The following is a 22,134-nucleotide window of genomic DNA, read 5'->3' as shown; positions in this document are numbered from 1 at the left end:
TATTTTCTTAGGAAATTATTTTGTAAATAGCCTCCAAATGCATTAACAGTAAACTCTTTATGTTTATCCATCTAGAATATGATCTATTAAGACAAATTCTAAGATTTGGTTCCTAGTTTGGGGTATGGAAATAAAATTTTTATGTGTTAAATTATTTCTACAGATCTCCAAGTAAGCCCTTGGCACGGAAGTTAATGGATTGGGAAGTAGTAAGCAGAAATTCAATATCTGATGACAGGTTAGAAACACAAAGCCTTCCGTCGCGATCTCCACCTGGAACTCCTAATCAGTAAGTACAGTCTAACATCAGGTATACATTTTGCTAATTTCTAAATTATTTGCTATATATTTCCATTGCCTGAAGATCAAAATACGTAAATCTTTATATTTAAATCTTTTGGTCAAACATGGTTTTTGTTGCTCCAGAGCATTATTTCCTCTTAGTGTGCAGCTCATTGCATAAGTGGTATGGAATGGCCTCAGCGAATGAGGGACTAGAGCATTGAACAAGGATGCTCACTTTCCTACAGAGTTGACTTTCTGACAGTAAGGATCCCTAGCCAATAAGTCAATTAATCAAGATCTATTCATAGACTTAAATCTGGGAATATGATTGTTGCTGGTATATTCCTTTTACATGTAGATCTCCAGTAGAATTTCTAGGGGAGTATAGATTGTTGAAAATGCTAAGTGATTGTGATTCTCTTACTTAAGCTTCTACCCCAACCCACTGCTCTACCACTCTCTGTGGTCTAGAAAAATGGACTTCCAATGTCATTTCCCACAAGTTTAGCCAAAGCTATGCTGAGAAGCACTGTGTTATACACCACTTACTGTGTATGTACTTCATTCTAGCATTTTTCACAAAAACTGTGTGCTTTGGTGTAATTATAATAAGATAATAAACTTGTACTAGCCAATGATGTTATCTTAATTTTATAATGTTAACAAATGTGTTGTATGTAATATATGTAAGTAATTAGGATAATGGTAAACAAATGTATGTCGGCATTTTGACAGACCTTGTTAACCCAAAAGATTGAAACACAAAATATTTGAATTTTGATATGGAATATAATATTTGAAGAAGTCTTCCTTTAGAAATATTTTATACACATTAATATCCAATAAATGTGCTCTAAATTCTAAAAATTATGTCACTGGTGTGCGTTTGTCAGCCCAAGAATAAAGTTCTACCATATTGGAAGTAAAGAGTATACATAAATGCTTTGGTTCACAAAATGTTACCTAATAACACCTAGGTTTCTTCCTTACTACTAAAAAAAAATAGACTCAAAAGTTTCTATCTTGCTAATTGGAAATTGATAAATCATCTTTCTTTATAAAAGACTGCATACATTCAAAGGTTAATCCGCTTGTTTGAAGAAAATCCAGAACCTTCTTTTTCTGGTCCCTTTTCTAGCCAGCCATTTCTCCATTTGATACCAGTACCACTAAACAATTATAGCAAGTCATAGAAGACACAAGAAATTTAAGCCAGTTGACTGAATTAATTAATTAGCAGTAGTCCTGATTAAATTTTCTGGTTAATGAAACAATTTTAAGTATGATCTGAAAAAAATTGTTTTGTTCTAAATTCTAAAGAGAAAATACTGTGTGGTAGCTAAGAACATTGGCCCTGGAGTCACTGTATGTTTGGACTTTGAGCAGGTCAGTCAATCTCTTTGTCCCATTTTCCTCATCTACAAAATTACATTTATATTCACAGTGTCTTTCTTGTAGTGTTGTGAAGGTTAAATGAGGTGATATATGTAAACTGCTCAGAACAATGCCTGGCACATAAGTGCTCAGATGTTAGCTGTCATAATTAATAATAGTAATGACAATAATAATTCATGTAACTTATGAGGAGGGAAATGTGTTATTCAGTATTTATTCCTAAGATTTGAAGAAAGTCCTATAAATGGAAACTTTTATAAGGATCAAAAAATAATTCAGACCAGAAGCTATTACTGAATCATTTATTCTATTCCTTTATTTTATAAATGCTGATTAAGACACAAAGTTGTCCTGACTAAAACCTAGAAACAGTAAGTTTGGTAGAGATAACAGACGATCGAATAGGTAAAATCCCTGTGGCTGATTGTTGACTGTAGCTCAGATCTCTAACTTCCTATTCTGTGTTCTTTCTGTTTACACCACACTGTGAAGACAGTGTGTCAGAGACTCTGCTTAGTCAACGTGATTAGTCTTAAAAACACTCGCCCACTTTCTAATGCAATCATATAATTAAGAAACTGGAGAAAATTGAATTAAAGCGTATTTTCACTCAGTTTTTCTTCCTCTTCATGTAGTCGGAATTCTGCATTCACTCAAGAGGGAACCCGGTTACGACCGTCTTCAGTTGGTCATTTGGTAGACCATGTGGTTCATGCTTCCCCAAGCGAAGTATTTGTGAATCACAGATCTCCATCTTCAACGCAAGCTAATAGTATCGTTCTGGAATCGTCACCGTAAGACCTTTTCTCATTTAGCTTGCTTCTTATAAATAATAATGCCCGAAATTGTTTCATTTGAAATAATCTGACAAATTAGGGGATTTGATACAAAATTTTATTTATGCAAGATTTTTAAAATTTAAATATTTGTAAATGTGCTTATTTGGCCCTGAGAGTTCCGGGTGCTTTCCCCCAGCACCCCTCCCCCCCAACAAATCACTGTTATTATTTTGTTGACTCAGTATGTTCTTGAACTTTTTGTGCGTACATTTAAATATTTCTGCAGATACTGTAGCACTGCAGTCAGGCAGTAAGGTAGTGAAAGGTAGAATTTTCTTAAAATTTTTCAGGAAGGGAACCAAAGGGATGAATAGGCAGGGTTGGGAAAATTGAGTAGCAATGGAGAACTAAGTAAGATGACCATTACACTGAAAATGTTACAGAAAGTTTGCATGCATCATTTCTAAAATTCATTCCTATCTCATATTGCAAACTGATACGTAAATTCAACTTAATAATTCAGTATTTGTACCCCATGAATTAATGCACAACATGCTTACCCTCACATTAATATGCAATATCTTGATTTATTGGTTTATATAATGCAGTTAGTTCATGTGCAAGTAAAAATACAGTGCAAGAATTAGAAAAAAAGTAAAAGACAGGATACACAGATGGGAAAAAAATTAATTAGTTGTTAAGGAAAAAGGTGTATAAAATATAATGAATGTGAGCAGGGTTAAAGAAAGGGTAGGTCTGAGAGTGATGGATGGAAGAGTAGATGGAGTAATCAGCCCAGCAGTTAGTTGTAGGTGCTCCGGGAAATGTCACAAGCTACATAAGAGCCATGGTTGTCCTCACTGTAGGCCCAACCAGGGAAGGGTAGCTGAGCTATTAAGATGAGTGGAAGCTTAGTCTTGGTAACATATCTTGGTAAAACATTTTGATTGTGTGTATATATTAAAAAGAATGTGACACCTGTGGAAAATGAGTTGACAGGAGATAGGATTGATGGAAATTTAATATTTTATTACTTTAAAAATTATAATTCTAGGGGCCAGCCCTGTGGCCAAGTGGTTAAGTTCGCACCCTCTACTTCGGTGGCCCAGGGTTCTGCCAGTTCAGATCCTGGGCATGGACATGGCACCATTCATCAGGCCACGCTGAGGCGGCATCCCACATGCCACAACTAGAAGGACCCACAACTAAAATATAAAACTATATACTGGGGAGATTTGGGAAGAAAAAGCCAAAAAACAAAAAAGTTGACATCAGGTTCCACTCTTTAAAAAAAAAAATTAGCTCCCTGAAGACAGGGCCTTTAATTTTTGGGGGGGAAGATTAGCCCTGAGCTAACATGTGCTGCCAATTCTCCTCTTTTTGCTGAGGAAGACTGGCCCTGAGCTCACATCCATGCCCATCTTCCTCTACTTTATATGTGGGACGCCTACCACAGCATGGCGTGCCAAGCAGTGCCATGTCTGCACCCGGGATCCAACCAGCGAACCCTGGGCTGCCAAAGCAGAACATGCACACTTAACCACTGTACCACTGGGCCGGCCCCTGAAGACAAAGCCTTTAAAAAAAGAAAAAATTAGAATTCTAAACTTTTTGTTTCATTTTTTAATAATCATGTATTTTCTAATTCTGAAACCTTAAAAAGTAGAGTAATTAAGAATATGATTGAAATGTTAATTGATTGAATTTAAAAATGACATAGTTTCTGCACATAAAAATAAACCATGTATTGGAATCTCAAAAGCCTATCTTATACAGAATAAAACAGTCTTAACTCCCGGGGCCTAACCAAGTTATCTTAATCTATTTCTCAAGGGCCCTTTTCATAGAGAGACACACATACACATACACATACCATTGAGTATTTCCATATGTAAATTTTACAGATTCACAAACCCAAAAAATCACTTACCTCCTTGAAATACCTGTGTTCTGATTTCCTTACCTGAAGTGGAGAAGCAAGTCCAGGATAGATGGGAACCAAGCAGTGTTTGCTCCCCCTCCCAGATCCCCAAGAACTTCAGAAGCTTGGGGGTTTCTCCTTAGACGTGTGTTTTATGAGGCTTACATGTTTGTATTCAGTTTCGAATATAGCACTGTGTTTGAAATTCAGCCAGTTTTAACCTTAAGAATAGTGAGAGAGATCTGAAAAGACAAACTTAATGGTAAACTAACTTCCATTCGTTGTTTACAACTGGCTTTTTCATAAATTATCTCACTGTTCTATTCCGGAGAACTCAGTGAAATAGAAAAGATACATAATCCCTGTTTTGTGATGAGAAAGCCACACTTACAGTACTTTGTCCCAATTTGCAGAACTAAAACAGGTCTTCCTTACCTGAGCCAGCCATCAGAACTTTGTGTCCTGGACAAGGCTTTGTTGATTGATTGATTTTGCAATTTAGAGAAAGTATTTTGCAACATAGAATCCATAGACTTTACTTCTACGCTGACCAAATGTGAAAGGAATTCAAACAATATGTTGAATTAAGCGCAGAGCATTTCAACACATATTGAAATAGATCTTGAGATCATCTTGCCAGTTCCCTGTTTTTTGAGTGAGGAGAGGGGCTTTAAGGTGAAACCTGAGTTGTGACTCCAATCACTGGGTAAGGTCGCCTGCTTCTGAAGGAGAAAACGCTGCTAAATCGCAGATGTGTTTATTGTGGAAACAAATAAGATGGTTGTTTGTACTGCTCAGAATAAAGTTACCATTTTTGGCAGGGGTAATTGAAAGCACAGTCTACCATTTCCTTCATTTCTTTAAATGCTTCTTGGAAAACTAGACTGCTTGTGATTTTCTAAGGTAAAGAATAGCCCTAAATTAATTTTAAAACACTTAACAGGTGTTTATTTTAATAAATTCGTACTACAAATGTTAATACGCTCTTACTAATATGTAACAGGGACACTTGGTATTTCTACCGAATAATCACAACTTTTGTATAGACCTGGAAATGTTTAAAACAATGTTTATTTAGCATTTTATAAATGGCAAAATTTATAGTGATGAAGATCTGTCGTTCTTACTGTGGTGTTTACCATGTGCCTGTGGTAAAGAAAAGGAACATAAAAGCCCAAGCGTGTGAGTTGGGTGGTTGAGATTTTATTTTTCATTATGATGCAGATTGCTAAAGGCAGCAGCAGAGGCTACTCTGACTGCAGAACAGGCTGCTTTCACTGCTGTTGTTGAGTCATTCACGAGGAAATCTAAAGCTGACTGAACTGAAGTGAATCAGGAAAGTGCCCACCTGACTGGCTTGACAGTTTTAACACATCTTTTGCTACTATGTTATAGTATATTGCTCTGTTAAGAGCAAAATGCTCTTAAGCGTAACATTTTCATTATTTGCTCTTCCCTTAACGTTTTCCAAAACGTCTAAAGTTTAAGATAAGCAAATTATTTGTGGTTAAAAAAAAAAAACGAATATGAAAATTGGGCATTGAAATGTCTTTAGAAGTATATTCCTATCTCCCCTTTCTCTTTTTTAACATCCAAAAGTTAACACAGGTAGTAATTTGTCCACAGAATTTTTTATGTAGGTAAATTTTGAACAGTATGTGTTTTGAGCCCTGGTTCCCAACTGTCCCCATTTGGATCATTTTAGGCAAATTATTAAATATATTAAAATTATTGAGTTAGAAATGTGTTGTCAAAGTAAATATGGATATTGTTAGAGCCCTGATCCCTACTGATCTTGCATTCTTTTCATTTAAGTAGTTTCTATTAGAATTTAAAATATAGCAGTATTACCACTTGTAACCAAAGTAGAAGAACAGAAAATAGTTGTGTTCAAGATATGCTCCGATAAGTTATGTTGAGGCTTCAGATCCCGGCAGGTAGAAGAGTTGCTTAGCTTTGTCCATTTTATAAATTGGCTTCTGAGAAGCATTTCATTTGAAGAAAAAAGTCTGCTACTACAGAAAGTTTGGAAACCCCTGATTAAAATAACTTTGCTCCTGCTTTTTGCAGTTATTTCTTGAGCTGCAACTATAAGATATGTTAAGGGCACAATCTCTGCAATCAGACTAGGTTTAAAACTTGGTTCTATCACTTCTCATTGTGTGACCTTGAGTGAGTTGTTTTATCTCTGCAAGCCTCGATTTCCTCACGTGTAAAAACAGGATGATAATATCTACCTCATAGGATTGCTGTGAGCATGTAATGAGATGCATAGTTCAGCAGAAGAAAAAGTGCTTAGTCGATGTTAACTATAATAATTATGTAACTTCTTTCAGTTAATTTTTTGGGATATATACTGGCAGCTTTTAAGGATATTATCAACCATTCATCTTTCTGCATGTTTGAAATATGGATGTCTGGCTGAACACAATGAGAAATTCCTCAAATTCTCAATTTTTCCTTAGGTCCCTAATCACGAGAGACTCTATGCAGACTTTATAATCCTCAAATATTAAATCCATTCTCCTGAGCCATTCTTTCCTGGACTGTCCCATCCTAGTCTCATCTAATGAGTAACCACAGCTTTGTCCATACCTCATCAATTCCTTTTGCTTAGTCCTCAAGGATTTGCCTTCCCTCTGCCCTTCTGAGCTACTGACACTGATAACTTCATCAAGACACAGCTTAACCCAATTCCCCTGCTAGTCTTGATCAAGTCTAGCAATATCTTATGGATCCTGCAAATACTAGGCTGCTCTAGGACTAGGAAATCAAAGAACCAGAGAGAGTACAGATGGAAGGAGGTATCAAGCCATGGGGACTCAGAGGATGCATTGTGTCAGAGGCTGTACTTGTCACAGCAAGACTAATTGCAGGTCCCTGGGCTGCTATAGCTGCAGTATACTTACCTGCCATCCATCTCTGGAAACAGGGAGAGGGAAGAAACACTTACCGAGATTATTGGAAGAGCGCATAGTTTGTAAAAGTTCCCCAGACCAGCCTAACCGTTACTCTACAGCATTCAGGCATCTGGAGAGCCTGTGCACCACTCTTTTGAAAGTTACTTTAACAAGAAAGTTACATAAAACAGTGAGAGAAGGCAAGGTAACCCTTGTCCTGAAATCCAAAATTATATTGTCCTTTCCTCTGTTACATCTTGGCTAATCCTCTGTCTACACTCTGTTCTCCTCACCTTTTCCTTAGAATTTCGCTTAAATCCCGCCCTGAGCCTATATGCTTGGGCTCTCTTCTTGTTTGTGTCTTCCTGCAGACTTTGAATGTTTAAAGGAGAGGTTATGCTCAAATACCAACTGGAATCTGACAGGTAACGCTGGGTGGGATTTGTGTAGATTGGAATGCTGGTGACTAAATGCAGCAGCTACAACTTGGCTTTGTCCATTGGTTGACAACTTGTAATGCAGGTCCATGCTTTCCAGAGCTTCCAGGTTTTTCATTCTGGAAATCTAGATTTGTTAAAATGTAAATGTATGAAATGTAATCAATTAACTCAACATTTTACAAAAACAATGGATGGGCCAAATGTATGTTGGCCAGAATTAGCCCACAAGCCATGAATTTGCAACCACTCTTCTGGGACAGTGATTTCTAATTGGAAGTGCATAATAAAAATCACTTCTGGGGGGCTGGCCCCGTGGCCGAGTGGTTAAGTTCGTGCGCTCCGCTGCAGGCGGCCCAGTGTTTCGTTGGTTCGAATCCTGGGCACGGGCATGGCACTACTCATCAGACCACGCTGAGGCGGCGTCCCACATGCCACAACTAGAAGGACCCACAACGAAGAATATACAACTATGTACCAGGGGGCTTTGGGGAGAAAAAAAAAAAAAGGAAAAAAATAAAATCTTAAAAAAAAAAAAAAAATCACTTCTGGAGCTTTTTTGACTAATACATACCTAATTTTTAACCCCAGAAATTCAGATTCAGCAGTTTTAGCAAAATGTCCCATGATGTCAGTACTGTCCCTCTCTTGTAGCTGAGCATTGCCACTGTTACACGTGTACCCACCAGGTTTGGCTTACTTAGATATTGCACTGCAGATTAGACTTGTTTGTCCCCGTGGTATACTTTGGCACTTCTTTAGACTGTTAGCCAGACTGGGAATAAAGACGGTTGCTCTGACTCCATTTCCATCTCATCTCAACCTTATACTCTTCGCTACATACCTTTAGATTTTAGGTTAAATGCTTCCTGAATGTGACAACTGTATGCAAAACGAGAAAAAAGTTTCTGTTTACCTTGCCTAAGTGGTTACACTTAACCCTAAGTAAGGGATGAGACCTATTGATTGATATAAATGGAGTCCAGTGACTTTTGGTTTTTGTAAAATCTTGAAGGCTTTTGATACTGCTTTTTAGAAATGTCACATCTGTGAGGCTCTACCAAAGGATGTCCATCTTTATCTGTCCTAATCCCTTGCAGCAGGCCGTGGTTGAGGTACATGTCTCTATTCTAACCTGTGGGAACATTTTCCTGGACCAGCAGCACTTGAATGTGTTGAATCTTAGAGGCTTGGGTTCTTGTCAGTTGAAACTAGCAGAAGAAAAACTAGTATGTTTGGGACCTGTATCCCTGGCCATCAAGGTAGACCTCAAAGAAGCTTTTGTTGAAAAGGATAGGTATGCTCTCTGATGCAGTCTTTATAGACTTCTCAGAATTTAGAGCATTTTGTGCCCTGAAGACTTCTATGTAGAAACCTGGGCTGAGTAGGCATTATTGTTTAGTGATTATATTTTATACTAGATTATTAAATTTCAGAAGGACTATATTCTCTCTTAGGAAAAGCTCCCTGGAGGACCATACAGTTACACCATTCATTATTAACCCTGGCTGACATCCTTGGCACTAATCAAATTTTTAGTTTCACTACCCATGTCTACCCGGTATCTAGCAGCAAGCCTCTAAATAAGTTCACAGCTTCCCTACCAAGGGAGAAGCATGTGTCCAAGAGCCACTCTGGCAGTAATCTCTGAATCAGTATCTAGGGCTAAAGTATGCTGCAGTGGCAAATTACCCCAATTTACAGTGACTTAACAACAGCAAAGCTTCTTTCTTTCTTTTATTATATGTATATCATGGATTGACTGTGGCTCTGCTCCACGTCATATTCCTAGGACCTAGATTGACAGCAGCCCCTATTCGGGATATGGCTTGTCTCATGGCCAAGGATGAAGAGAAACATAATGAATCACAAGCTGTTTCTTAAAGCTTCCTTTCAAAAGTGATGCATACCACTTCTGCTTACATTTCATTGGCCGTAGTAAGTCATATGGCCAAGCCTGATGTCAACCAGGGAAGGGTGGAGAACAATTTTTGGACAATAATATAATCTAATACAGTTCTGCTTCCTCAAGACCTTACAGTTTGCATCTTAGGCATCTGTTGTTAGTCAACAAAAATAAGCAGAAACTGGGTGAAATCGGTGCCTCAGTACTACGGCAGCAGCTGTGCAGCTTGACACAGTAGCAGTCAACTCTCTTACCTATCATTAGGCGGTGGGACAGCAATTTGTTTATTTCCCCCAAGGGACCTCCTGCCACCTCAGAGGTAAATAATGACCCCAATGATGGTCAGTGCTCTACTCAAGAACTATTTTCCCCTTGTGTATTTCCTCAACTCCACAACTTCCATGGCTGCATGCTTCCTAGGTCCAAGTTGAATTGCTGGTTCCCCCTTCTGGCCTTTGTGAAAAACTGTCAAGTAATGTTATTACATATACTGTGCGTGTTCTTTAAACTACACTTCTTACTTTGAAGCTTCCCCATCATACCCAGCTCTTTTTATATCAATTCCTGCTGCCACAGATTGAGGTTTATGTTCTCTACTGTTAACTGGATTTTTGCTTCCTCTCCTCAAATCATATACTCTAACAATGTCTCATCCAGTTTTGTCTCTTCAGTGATCTCAGCACTCTTACTCAGATTCTAGTCCTTGTTGCAACATTTGAATTCATTACTTTCATTCGTGTTTTATCTCTAAACAAGTTGGGCCAATCACTTAAGTTCTCTAGACTGTACCAGGTGTTTTATCTATGGAGCAGCTCAACTCTCAGTTCCGATTTTTCTTTGCCTGCCTTATTCCCTGGCTATCCATGTGATTCCACTGAAATAATTTCAAAAAGGTTTTTGGAAGGGTGTGTGCATTGTTAATAGTAGATTAATATATATCTTCATAGAAATACCCTGGCAGTATATTTTATTTTATGTAGAATTGTTTATAGCTTCGATAAAGCAGGAAATTAAATTCACTACTTAAATTTTCAAAGTTAAGAATTTCATTAAACAGTAACACTTGCAAAAATATGGTGTTTAAAGCTTGTCTCCTACTAGAGATTGTAAATGTCTCAGTTCCTTGACCCTAGCTTTTAAAATAACAGTTCTCTAAGACAACTTCCAAAATATTCATTCTTTTCCCTTTTTTCCTTTCTAGATCACAAGAGACACCTGGAGATGGGCAGCCTCCAGCTTTACCACCCAAACAATCGAAGAAAAACAGTTGGAACCAAATTCATTATTCTCATTCTCAACAAGATCTAGAAAACCATATTAATGAAACATTTGATGTTCCATCTTCCCCTGAAAAATCTACTGTAAGTAGCTTCTTCAAATATTCTCACATTTCCTTGAAATTTTTTAATCAGAAATGAAATTTCTTTTTACAGTGGCATATTTTATCTGTAAATTATATACTTTCTCTTTTTCGTCAAATGTTTGCCCATGATATAACCCAATTATGGAATTTCCTTTTATCATCATTTATAAAGTGTTCATTGCTCTAGAAGTTAATTCTTAACAAATTTATGTTGATTTTAGTCTTGCAAAACACACATTTCCAGAACAAATGCTAATGATCCATTAAATACCATTAACGTCATTATGTAATTCACTGAGTATAGAGACTTTATCATTTTCATCAACCTTTTGAAATTGAGTACAGGTCCCTGGAGTATATGATCACTCTCCTCTACAAAATACATTTATGAATTGTTTTGAGAATGAAAAGACTGAAAATAAATAAAAGATTTTTTTGCCTTAGGCAACATGCTTTTACCACAAAAAAATGGTAAATTGTTAGAATCCCCTGATTTATGAATTTTCATTGCTTTCTCAAGTAGACATAAATAAACCAAAAGTGAGGTTGTCAGTATTTTTTAAGAATACACTGTGTTCATGAAGTATAAGGACAGACAGAGATATGGGACGTTTCAGGAAACTTAAAGGGACATCAGGGAATGAAATAAGATGCAGGGACAGGAGACCCCATGGCAGGTCTTGGCAGTGTCAGAAGTTTCTGGTGGCCATTGCACTTGTAGCCCTCTCATGTGTTCACCCATAGTCCTCCCACATTATCTAAGTTGAAAAGCAAGAAGCAGCCACTCTGTTTTCCCACACTTAGTGCTCCACCACTGTAGGTACATCAACGAGAGATCAGAATCCTTAATCAAAAGGGAATGACAACCCTAGTGCTACCAGTGTGGTGATTCTTAGGTTTTACTCATTCATGCGTTCATTCATTGGTTCGTAGTTACTGAGGTCTTTCTGTGTGCTAGATACTTTGGTGGGTAGTGGGAATACAAAGACAAGTAAGACATGGTCCCTGCTGTTAAATAATCTACAGTCTAGTTTGTTTTTCCATTCATGCAAAATTACTTACTGAATACCTGCTATGTGCCATGCATTGATATAGGCTCTGGGGATGTAATGAAATAAAATAGAAAAAAAAAGCAAACTCTGCCTTCAGGGAACTTACATTCTTGGGATAGAAGTGAAACAAACAGTTAACAAGGTAAATAATTTATATATATAGCATATTAAGTAGTATAAATGCTAGGGAGAAAAATAAAGCAGGAAGGAGCCAGGGAGTTTCAAGAGTAGAGTGTTACAATTTTAGATAGTGGAAGCCAGACATGGACTTAGTGATAAGCCATGTAGATATCTAGAGGAAGAGCAGGTAAGCTGAGGGAATAGCAGATACAAAGACAGGAGTATGATTGATATGGTCAATGAACGCCAAGGGAATCAGTGTAGCTAGAGCAGAATAAGCCAAAGAGGAGGAAACAGGTACAGGAGAAGGCCTGTAAAGGCTGTCTTGTAAACATTTCTTGTTTTAGCCTTCCGTGAGTTAGGAAACAAATGGACATATCTGAGGAAAGAAATAACATGATGCCACTTAAGTTTTAACAGTATCACTCTGGCTGTTGTATTGAAAAACTGAAAGCAGGGTAGAAGTACAGTACTGGTTGTGAGGTTTTGCAGTATTCCAAGCAAGCAATGGTGATTTGGACCAGGGTAGTGGCAGTGGAAGGAATAAGACCTGGCTGTATTCTGGATATAATTTTAGGGTAGAGCTAACAAAATATGCTGATGGATTGGGTGTGGAGTACTAGAGAAAGAGAGAAATCAAGGATAAAAGCAAGGTTTTGGGCCTGAACAACTAGAAGGATGAAGTTGCCATTTACTGAGATGTGAAAGGCTACAAGTAGAGCAGGTATGAGAGGAATATCAGGAGCTCAATTTGGGACATGTTAAGTTTGAGATATCTGTCTATTAGAGATCCATTTGGAGAAATGATTCTGGTGTTGAGGGGAGAGGTCCAAGCTAGAGTTATAACATTGAGAGTTGATGGCATGTAAAGAGCATTTAAGACCATGAGAGAAGAAGAAATCACCAAGGAAGTGGGGTGTGTGTAGATAGCTAAATAAGAGATTCTAGAAATTGAGCCTTCGGTCCTCCAAATTAAAAGGAAGATGAAGGAAACTAGCAAAGGAGACTTGAGACAATGCAGACAGAAAGGTAGGAAGAAACCTAGTGAGCTGGCTGATAGGAAGAAAGTCACAGAAAGAATAACCAACTTTGTCAAATGCTGCTAGTAAGTCAAGTAAGATGAAGACTGAGAATTGAACACTGAATTTAGCAATGTGAAAATCTTTGGTGGTCTTAATTAGAATAGTTTTGATGGAGTACTGGGGGTGAAAACCTGACTGTAAGAGGATGGGATTTGAGGAAACAGACAGCAAATGTGGACAACTCTTTCAAGAAGTTCCTCAGCAAGAGGAAGGAGGGAAATGGTGCAGGAGCTGGATGGCTGGATGGCTGGATGGCTGGATGGGGAGGTGGAGTCCAGAGAGAGTTCTTTTTCTTTTTTCTTTTTCTTTCTTTCTTTTTCTCTCTCTCTCTCTCTCTTTTTTTTTTTTTAGCTGAGGAAGATTTGCCCTGAGCTAACATCTGTCACCAATCTTCCTCTTTTTACTTGAGGAAGATTCTCCCTGAGCTAACATCTGTGGCCAGTCTTCGTCTACTTTGTGTGTGGGTTGCCACCACAGCATGGCTGATGAGTGGTGTAGGTCCATGCCTGGGATCTGAACCTGTGAACCTGGGCAGCCAAAGCAGAGCATGCCAAACTTAACCACCAGGCCAGCCCCGAGAGTTCTTTTTTTTAAATGGGAGAAGTACTATTTCCCAGAAGGATGGGGGAAATGGATAATGCAGGAGGGTAGAGAATTGCTATAGCAATATCCTTGAATATGGAAGAGGGGATGGGATTTAGAGCAAATAGGAAGACAATTTGAAGGCAATATAAGTTCTATAATTAGAAGTGATTATAGGGAATTAGCAAGTATATAAAAATAACTAAGGCAGCTGTGGAGTTAAGGGAAGACTTCCCAGAAGTGATCATCTCTGAGCTGTGTCTGGAAGGATAAGTAAGAATTAGCCATATACTTTTCCTCAAAGAGCAAGCATAAAACGTGTTGAGTGAAAGAAGCCAGTAACAAATGACCATATATGTCATATGGTTCCATATATGTGAAATGTCCAGAACAGTCTAATCTATAGAGACAGAAAATAGATTAGTGGTTGAATAGAACTTAAGGGCAAAAGAGTGAAGAATGACTGCTAATAGATACAGAGTTTCTTTTGGAGGTGATGAAAATGTTCTAAAATTAAATAGTAGTGATGTTTATACAACTTTGTGACTATGGTAATAATTATTGAATTATACACTTTGAGTGAATAGTATGTGTATAGAAGTGTGTAGTATGTGAATTATATCTCAATAAAGCTGGTTTAAAAAAACAGAAGGAGTGGGGCCGGCCGCATGGCTGAGTGGTTAAATCTGCGTGCTCTGTCTCAGCAGCCCAGGGTTTTGCCGGTTTGGATCCTGGGCACAGAAATGGCACCTCTCATCAGACCATGCTGAGGCAGCGTCCCACATGCCACAACTAGAAGGACCCACAGCTAAAAGTACATAACTGTGTACTGGGGTGCTCTGGAGAGAAAAAGAAAAAATAAAAAAATCTTTTAAAAAAAAAAAAAGAGTAATGTGAATTCATGTAAGACTTACAAGCGCTTGCTGTGTGCAAAGCTTTGAGCCAGGTTCTAGGGATGCTGTGGCTAATTAATTAGCAAAGCCCCTGCTCCTCTTGACACTTACAGTCTAGCGTGCAGTGGCAAGGAGACATGAGAGAATGTATCTAGTTGGCGTAACTGCAGGTTATTAGTCAAAATTTACTTTCCTGAATTAACATTTTAACTTAAATTATGATTCCTGTGCTACAGATAATAGCAACATACAAAAGACATGCTTCATGTATATCTGAAGGATAGATTATAAGTGAAGAAAATCACAAGCTCTTTATTTTTGTCTTTTTAAGCCTAATGGTGGTGTTCCACATGATAATCTTGTTCTCATCAGAATGAAACCTGATGAAAATGGAAGGTTCGGATTCAATGTAAAGGTAATCTAGAATTTATATTGTCCTCAGTTTTAAGATGTTCCTATTTTGGTAATATTTGACTAATAATTGACTTGCTCTGTTTAAGGGAGGATATGATCAGAAGATGCCTGTGATCGTGTCCCGAGTAGCGCCAGGAACACCTGTGAGTTATCTAAATCTTGCAAGTCAATCCTGTTTTCAAGAATATATACTTATTTTATTTTTATTCATTTAAATAAAAGAAGAAATTTAATCATTTCTGTTAATTTGTCAACTATCACGTTGTTGGCTAAATCTCTTAAATTGCCAGGAAGTTAGTTTTTATTTATTCCCTGTCTATATAAGAGTTTTTAAAATCTTTGTTTTTACAAAGAAGCTATTTATGACTTCCAAGCCTTCTAAAGTATTAATAGATTCTATCAAAATAACTACTTTAAATAGCAAAATGGCAGAGGTATAATTTTTGTTTTGCTTTCTTGTTTGCTTGCTTTTTGATTTAGAATTCTTTACCTACATTCCATTTGCCTTTCTGTTTAAAATTTTTGCTTCAAATAGAAATGGTACTAGTGATTTTTTTTCCCTATAAGGACACTTTAAAACTTTTTATTTATACACATTGTAAACAAAAGTAGAGAAAACATTATTTGTACCCATTGTGATGAACCCCCCCTCCAGCTTCAGCATTCATGAACTGTCTGCTCATCATAAGGACAATTCTTAATTAGTTTTGTGGGTGCATTATCTTTATTGCTCTTATATGTAGCAAATATTGCTTTCAAATTCCCATTTATGTTGCTGCCTACTTTACCTAAATGGTCTTCCAGGACTTTTCAGTCAGCTGCCTTTGTCATTTAACTCTCTCTCTGTCCTGGGAAATGTATGAACCAGCAGCCTGAGAGAAAAAGGGCAGTTATGCTTTTTTTGGTGCTTTGCAGCAACCTCAAAGTTGTTTTGAAGATCGCGGTCAAGATTGGTCAAGGATATCATGATAGGTAGTTTTGGTTCTGGTTTTTTAAGGAGTTTGTTGGTTGCAAATAACAGGATACTCCTGGAATATCCCTGGCTTAAGCATAAGTACAAAATTTATCATATAGCAATAGAGGCATCTCACAAAATCCAAGGACAGGAATGCAGTTAGACCTCTAGAAAGAATTTTAAAAATCAAGACTCTATATTTTGTATCTCTGTTTCTTTTTATGTCAGTGTTCCATTCTTCTTTCTCAGAGCAAACCAATTTGTACACTGAATCAGCCACTTCTCTCAAGTCACTCCAAACACAACACAGTCTAAATAAAAACAGTGTACTTGGTGGAAGCTTCAAGCCAAGTCCTGTAACATCACCACCACACACACACTCTACCTTCAAATAAGATTGTGAGTCCTAAATCTCTGCTAAATAGAAATTGAATAGCTACCACTATTCTCCTAAGTCCATGTGTTAGGATATGGTTAGCAGTAACTTCCAGTTTTTTATATTGCCAGCTCAGCAACCCAACTCTCAGTCCAAATTACAGACTCCTGGCACGTAAACCCTTCATAGATCCAGCTTGGATCAGATGTCATCTTTTAAACAAATCACTTGTGGTCAGAGGGTGTGGGACAGGGGTATGAGGTATGAAATGAGTCTTGAACCTACTATGCATGTAAAGGGTGGGGACAAAGAGGAGGAAAATAGTCCAAAATTATTTAGTATATATTTAATGGGAAGTATGTAACTGTTTGGGACTGTAGATGAGGAGATGGACTGCTAAATTCTCATCTATCAAGTAGAGAGTTAGATAATGTCTAAAATAGAAAACTGAGAAGAAACAAAATGGGAATATTTAGAGACACTGAGGTAAATACAAAAGATGTAGTTAAAATGTTGAAAGAATTTGTTCCCTCTAGAGAGGCGGAGATGGTAGGGAGGAATACAAGAAATGGTTTCTTATCTTAATAATCTTATAGACCTACTCAGCTCTTTAAATTGTGTGATGTATAACTTTGCTAAAAACAAAAATTTAAACTAAAATTTTTTAAAATCAAAAATAAGCTATCTTTCAACCTGACAGTTGCACTTTTAGGAATTACCTGTAATGAAACAATTGGACTAGGGAACAAAGGATACAGAAGCATGTTCACTATAGTATTGTTTAAAACAGTTAAAAATTGGAAGGAACATCAAAATGTACATCATTAGAGTTGGTGCAATTATGCGTTGGCTTTGCAGCAATTGAAATGATGAATGATGTGGCTCTATAGAAGTATGGAAAATGTTCGTAAGATGATATGGAAAATGCATATTGTAATTCCACATGTTATGTTTGATCCAGTTTTTTTTCTTTTTATGTGAGTTGTGTGCATTTTAAAAGTCTGGAAACATGCTAAAAATATTAGCAGTGTTTTGTCTTGGTATTGAAATTACTGGTATTTGGGTATTTATCATGTCTATATTCCCTTTTTTTAATTGTCTGAATCATGACAATGAGCATGTTTTAGGAAACATGCTTATAATTAGAAAAGATTATAAACCTTTTTTTATTTGTTTTCCAGTTGTAATAGTCAGTGAATGACACAAAAGAAATACTGATTTTCTGAACAGTGAATGTGGGTAGTTTTCAGTTAAAGTCAAGGATGTTCAGGAAACTTTATATAGACAGATTCATTTCCAAACAGAATTTTGAGACTCTAAATTTTCTTTTTAAGCTATACACATTATTGGTGATTTTTCCTTTCTGCCATGTAGAACTGTGTTCCGTAAATATTGGCTGAATTTAGAGCAAATTAAAACTCTAGAAATTTATCATTTTATATTATTTTATTAATTTAGAGACCATTACAGTCTTCCAGTTGGAAAACTCATTTTAGGTGATTGGGAGGAAAGGACAGGGTTTCAGATATTTTAATGTCATTTTTTATATTGGACACCTTTTGAAATGGATAAAATAATTCCCAATTGAAGTCGTATTTTTCTTCCTATCTGATCACCTTTGAGGCAATAGCTGTTGCTCCAACAAAATTCATTTTAGTATACAATTTATCTAGACTTTGCAAATCAGAATGAAATGAAAATTAAAAACTGTAAACATGCCTTACAAAAAGCAAATTAAGTACAAGAAAGTTCCCTGCAGTGATAATGGGTAAAAAAAAATCTGCGTATTGTAGCCTGTTGGGAAATATACCACCCTGTTAGCCACAATCTCTGAACTGGAAGTATCAGTAGATGTATGCAAGGTACAGTAAGAGGAATTCCTAGCTATCCTCTCCTTAACGTGTAGACTACCTCCTCTTTCCACCAACTGCATTATTCATAAAGTAAGGTGAGAAGAGAACTCATTCTGCTATAGCCCTTTACATTTCTCCCAGTACCCTTAACACCTCCCAATTTACGATTCTTTGGGTACCTGAAAGGCATTTACAAAAACTTGGGATCAAATTGGTGCACAAAAGCATCATGCTGCTAGTGCAGAGGAATTACTGAATGGCATCTACTCCACTACAAGAAGTAAAGAAAGAAGCAACTAGAGAGAATGGTTATAACCTTAAATGTGAATTTTCCAAATGTTAATGGTTCACATTGAATTATCTCATTTTTATCTTCACAACCCAATGAAATAATTAGAGCAGATATGTGCTCCATTTTCAGAGTTTCCAGCGTCTAAGATGACACAGTTTATAAGCAGCAGAGGAAGAACTTGGCTGCTAGACCAGTGCTCTTTCCTCTATTGACAATACCTTGTTGGATTTTATTGACCTTGTGTTTGTAATGAATTTGAGTAGTTGTGTTTTCATTTCTTTAAGCCTTTGCCAGAGGAAGTTCCCTTTTTTGTAAGGTCCAACCCCGTCATTTCCTTCTCTCTGTAACCTATCATCCTTCAAACTTGACTTACATGTGTTCTCATTGCTCTGTTCCTGAAACATGCTGTCCATTTTTCTGTTTGTCACTTTTAGCTTAATTACTTGTTTTCTCAGTAAAATACGGACAGTTCTCACAAGCTGAAACTGTGCATAGTGATCTTAATAATCAATGGGGATTTTTTTATTAAAACCTTAAAATCTCTCTTACTTTCTCTTGTAAATGTATAGGGAAATGAAAAATACTAAAACTAATACTGATTTAGTATCCTGTAATTCAAAACATTAGAAACATCGGGAATTAAAGTGCTTTATTTCTTTGTGAAGATTTACCACAAGTAGTTTGAACAGTGCCTGTCTCCTTCTTGTCATATAACTTAAAATACAAAGTGAGCATTTTTTCTTGCCTTGGCAAATTGTCATAATCCTTTCTAAATTTGAATCCACTCCCAATATTTTGTCCTTTGTATTTTCTTATAAAATATCTCCAAGAGTTCTTTTAATAAGTGTCTTGCCGGCATCACTTGCTCCAGGACATCTTCTTCATCCTTCTAGTCACAGCCACTGTCATCTTTTATGTTAAGTTCACCTTCATTAAATTTCTTTTCCTGCACATCTAGAGTCTCTCAAACAGTAGTAGTGTCAATATTTCCATGGTCAGCTATTTCTTCTATTTATGTTCAATTTGAATTTCACTTCTAGCAGTATCACTTTTTGTTTCTTTACTGCACTTTTAACTTTTTTGGCCAATTCCGTCTTTCGATTATTCATTTTTTACATAGGTTTATCACTGGCAGACAAAGAGACAACAAAAGTACATGCTTTGCTCTCTCTGCATGAACTGAGTAACAGATGCACAGCAGCAAATCACCAAGAGACTTTGAAAGACGTGATGTGATCGGTCACTGATCATGATGTGTGTCTATTATTTATGTAGTGATTTTTAGACAAGCTAGCGGCACAGTTTGACTTTATGCGATTATTCACAGTTAATATATTGTGGTAACTGAAATTTGAACCATATTGTCAGGAGACTGGTGTTATTTAACTAAACTGTGATAACTGAAATTTGTGTTCATCTGGACAGTGCAAAGCAAGGGCTGCCTGTATCTATGCACTTTGAAATCATTAGTCTTATCTGGATGTCTAGCCATATAATAGGGCATCAGGGAAAAAGTTGAATGAAGAAGAAAAAAAAATGGGTATCGTCATGGGAAAGCTAGATTTCTACTTTTTTTTTTGCTAGATGAATGGATAGATGCTATTCTGTATGTAGTTTTAGTTCTCCTGCTGTGGAATCTATAAAAATAAATTCCTGTGCTTTCCTTTCAGAAAGCCATGTGCAGATCTGAAACCTTATTTGCATTACATTACAGGCTGACCTCTGTGTCCCTCGATTGAATGAAGGGGACCAAGTTGTACTGATCAATGGTCAGGACATTGCAGAACATACTCATGATCAGGTTGTCCTGTTTATTAAAGCTAGCTGTGAGAGAGATTCTGGGGAACTCGTACTTCTAGTTCGACCTAACGGTAAGTCCTCTTTGTAGCACTGGATATTTTTCATAATTCATTGTTGTTTACTACTAGACACAGCAGCCAGAGTGGGCTTTTTAAAACGTAAGTTGTGTCATTTCAGTTTCCTACTCAGAGCACAGTGGCTTCCATTAACACTTGGAATAAAATCCAGATTCTTGGCCCTTTTGCATACCTAACTCAGCCTTGCTCACTCTCCTCTCTTGTATGCCAATTTTCTTGGTGTTTCTCTGCCTAAAACTCTGTTCTTGATTTTTGTATGACTTATACCCTCACTTTATCCAGGTGTCTGCTCAAATGTCCTCAGGAAGTCCTTCTCTCCTGACTGCCGTAGCTAAAATGGCTCCCTCTCCCCCAGCTGCGGTTGTGGTGGTAGTGGTCGTAGTAGTGACTTCATAAAAAAACTTGTTGAATGAATGAGTAACTTTTGAACTCTGTTTCACTTTTAGAAAACACCGAAACAAGCTGTAGTTAATTTTCTTATTCCTGTCTGTGTTTTCTGTAGATAATGCTCACTAGCCTAATGATGTCATCTCCTCATCTGGACAGCTGGCTTCTTAATTCATAGTCAGAGTCCCAGATTTGGAGAAACCTTAATACCATAAGCTCTGGCTCCTTTGCTGGTTACTTGAATTTTCTCTTCAACAGCCTCAAGAACGTCCTGCCCGTGTGGAGCACTCAGTGGCTCCTGAAGCAGTCCGTCCCCCTTTGGATGGCTTGAACTATTAAGTGAACTAAACATCCATCTTCCTTCAGTGCCATTGTTCCTAATTCTGTCACTCTGTGCTTTGCAGAATAAGTTCAATCCCTCTTCCTTCAGTTTTTCAACAATAGCTAATTTTTACCAGATACCCCCTCCCTTTCTCCAGTGTAACGATCCCAGATCCTTTAGCTTGTGTTTATTCAGCATTGTTTCAAGTTCCCTCAACACTCTATCACTCTCCTCCGAGAAAAAAATTTTAAATGCTTATATCCCAGCATTAGACATCTAGTTTTGTTCTGAACAGTTTATTAATCATAGTTTTATCCACAAGAGTAATTATTGGTTAATGTCATGTTGCCAGTTCTTGAATATATAACCTAGGAAAGTAAAATGTAGTTAGAACTCTGCATATTCCCACACACACACCCAACCCAGCAAAATTGCGCAAGAAAATTCCTTTAAAAAAATACAGGGGCCAGCCCTGTGGCTGAGTGGTTAAGTTCGCGCATTCCACTTCGGCAGCCCAGGGTTTCACCAGTTCGGATCCTGGATGTGGACGTGGCACTGCTCATCAGGCCATGCCACAACTAGAAGGACCCACAGCTAAAGTATATACCTATGTACTGGGGGGCTTTGGAGAGAAAAAGAGAAAATAAAATCTTTAAAAAAAACTCATTTTTGCCTCTTGTATACAAAAATAAATTCATTTATTTTAATGAATAAAAGAAAATACTCGTTTTATCTTCTCTACTTTGTGTTTTTTCTGCATTTATGGTCTAGAATTGGCTTTCTTCTTAAAAGGACTTGAACAAGGCATTCTCTTTTTACTTTTCAAGGAGCTCGTTCATTTAGACCAGATACCAGGTGATTAATTATTAGGAATTTTTGTCACATAAAACAGCTTTAATTTTATACTAAGAATAATATTCTCTCAATTTATTCTGTTTTCTCT

General features: G+C 37.1%; 1 protein-coding gene across 5 annotated transcripts in view; it reads left to right on the top strand.

The window, feature by feature from the left end:
* PTPN4 (protein tyrosine phosphatase non-receptor type 4) overlaps positions 1-22,134 on the top strand; it is a 220,415-nt gene that overhangs the window by 172,019 nt on the left and 26,262 nt on the right. For all 5 annotated transcript variants that reach the window (XM_001492520.7, XM_014732416.3, XM_070241778.1 and 2 more), the window contains 6 exons: positions 164-289; positions 2,316-2,474; positions 10,825-10,984; positions 15,047-15,130; positions 15,216-15,272; positions 20,320-20,476. In XM_001492520.7, coding sequence (XP_001492570.1) covers positions 164-289; positions 2,316-2,474; positions 10,825-10,984; positions 15,047-15,130; positions 15,216-15,272; positions 20,320-20,476 — 743 coding nt within the window. The remainder of the gene's footprint in view (positions 1-163; positions 290-2,315; positions 2,475-10,824; positions 10,985-15,046; positions 15,131-15,215; positions 15,273-20,319; positions 20,477-22,134) is intronic.

The sequence above is a fragment of the Equus caballus genome, chromosome 18, assembly GCF_041296265.1.
Source record: "Equus caballus isolate H_3958 breed thoroughbred chromosome 18, TB-T2T, whole genome shotgun sequence".
NCBI classification, from domain to species: domain Eukaryota; kingdom Metazoa; phylum Chordata; class Mammalia; order Perissodactyla; family Equidae; genus Equus; species Equus caballus.
The sequence above is the reverse complement of the archived record's forward strand: the minus strand, read 5'-3'. Positions and strand labels throughout refer to the sequence as shown.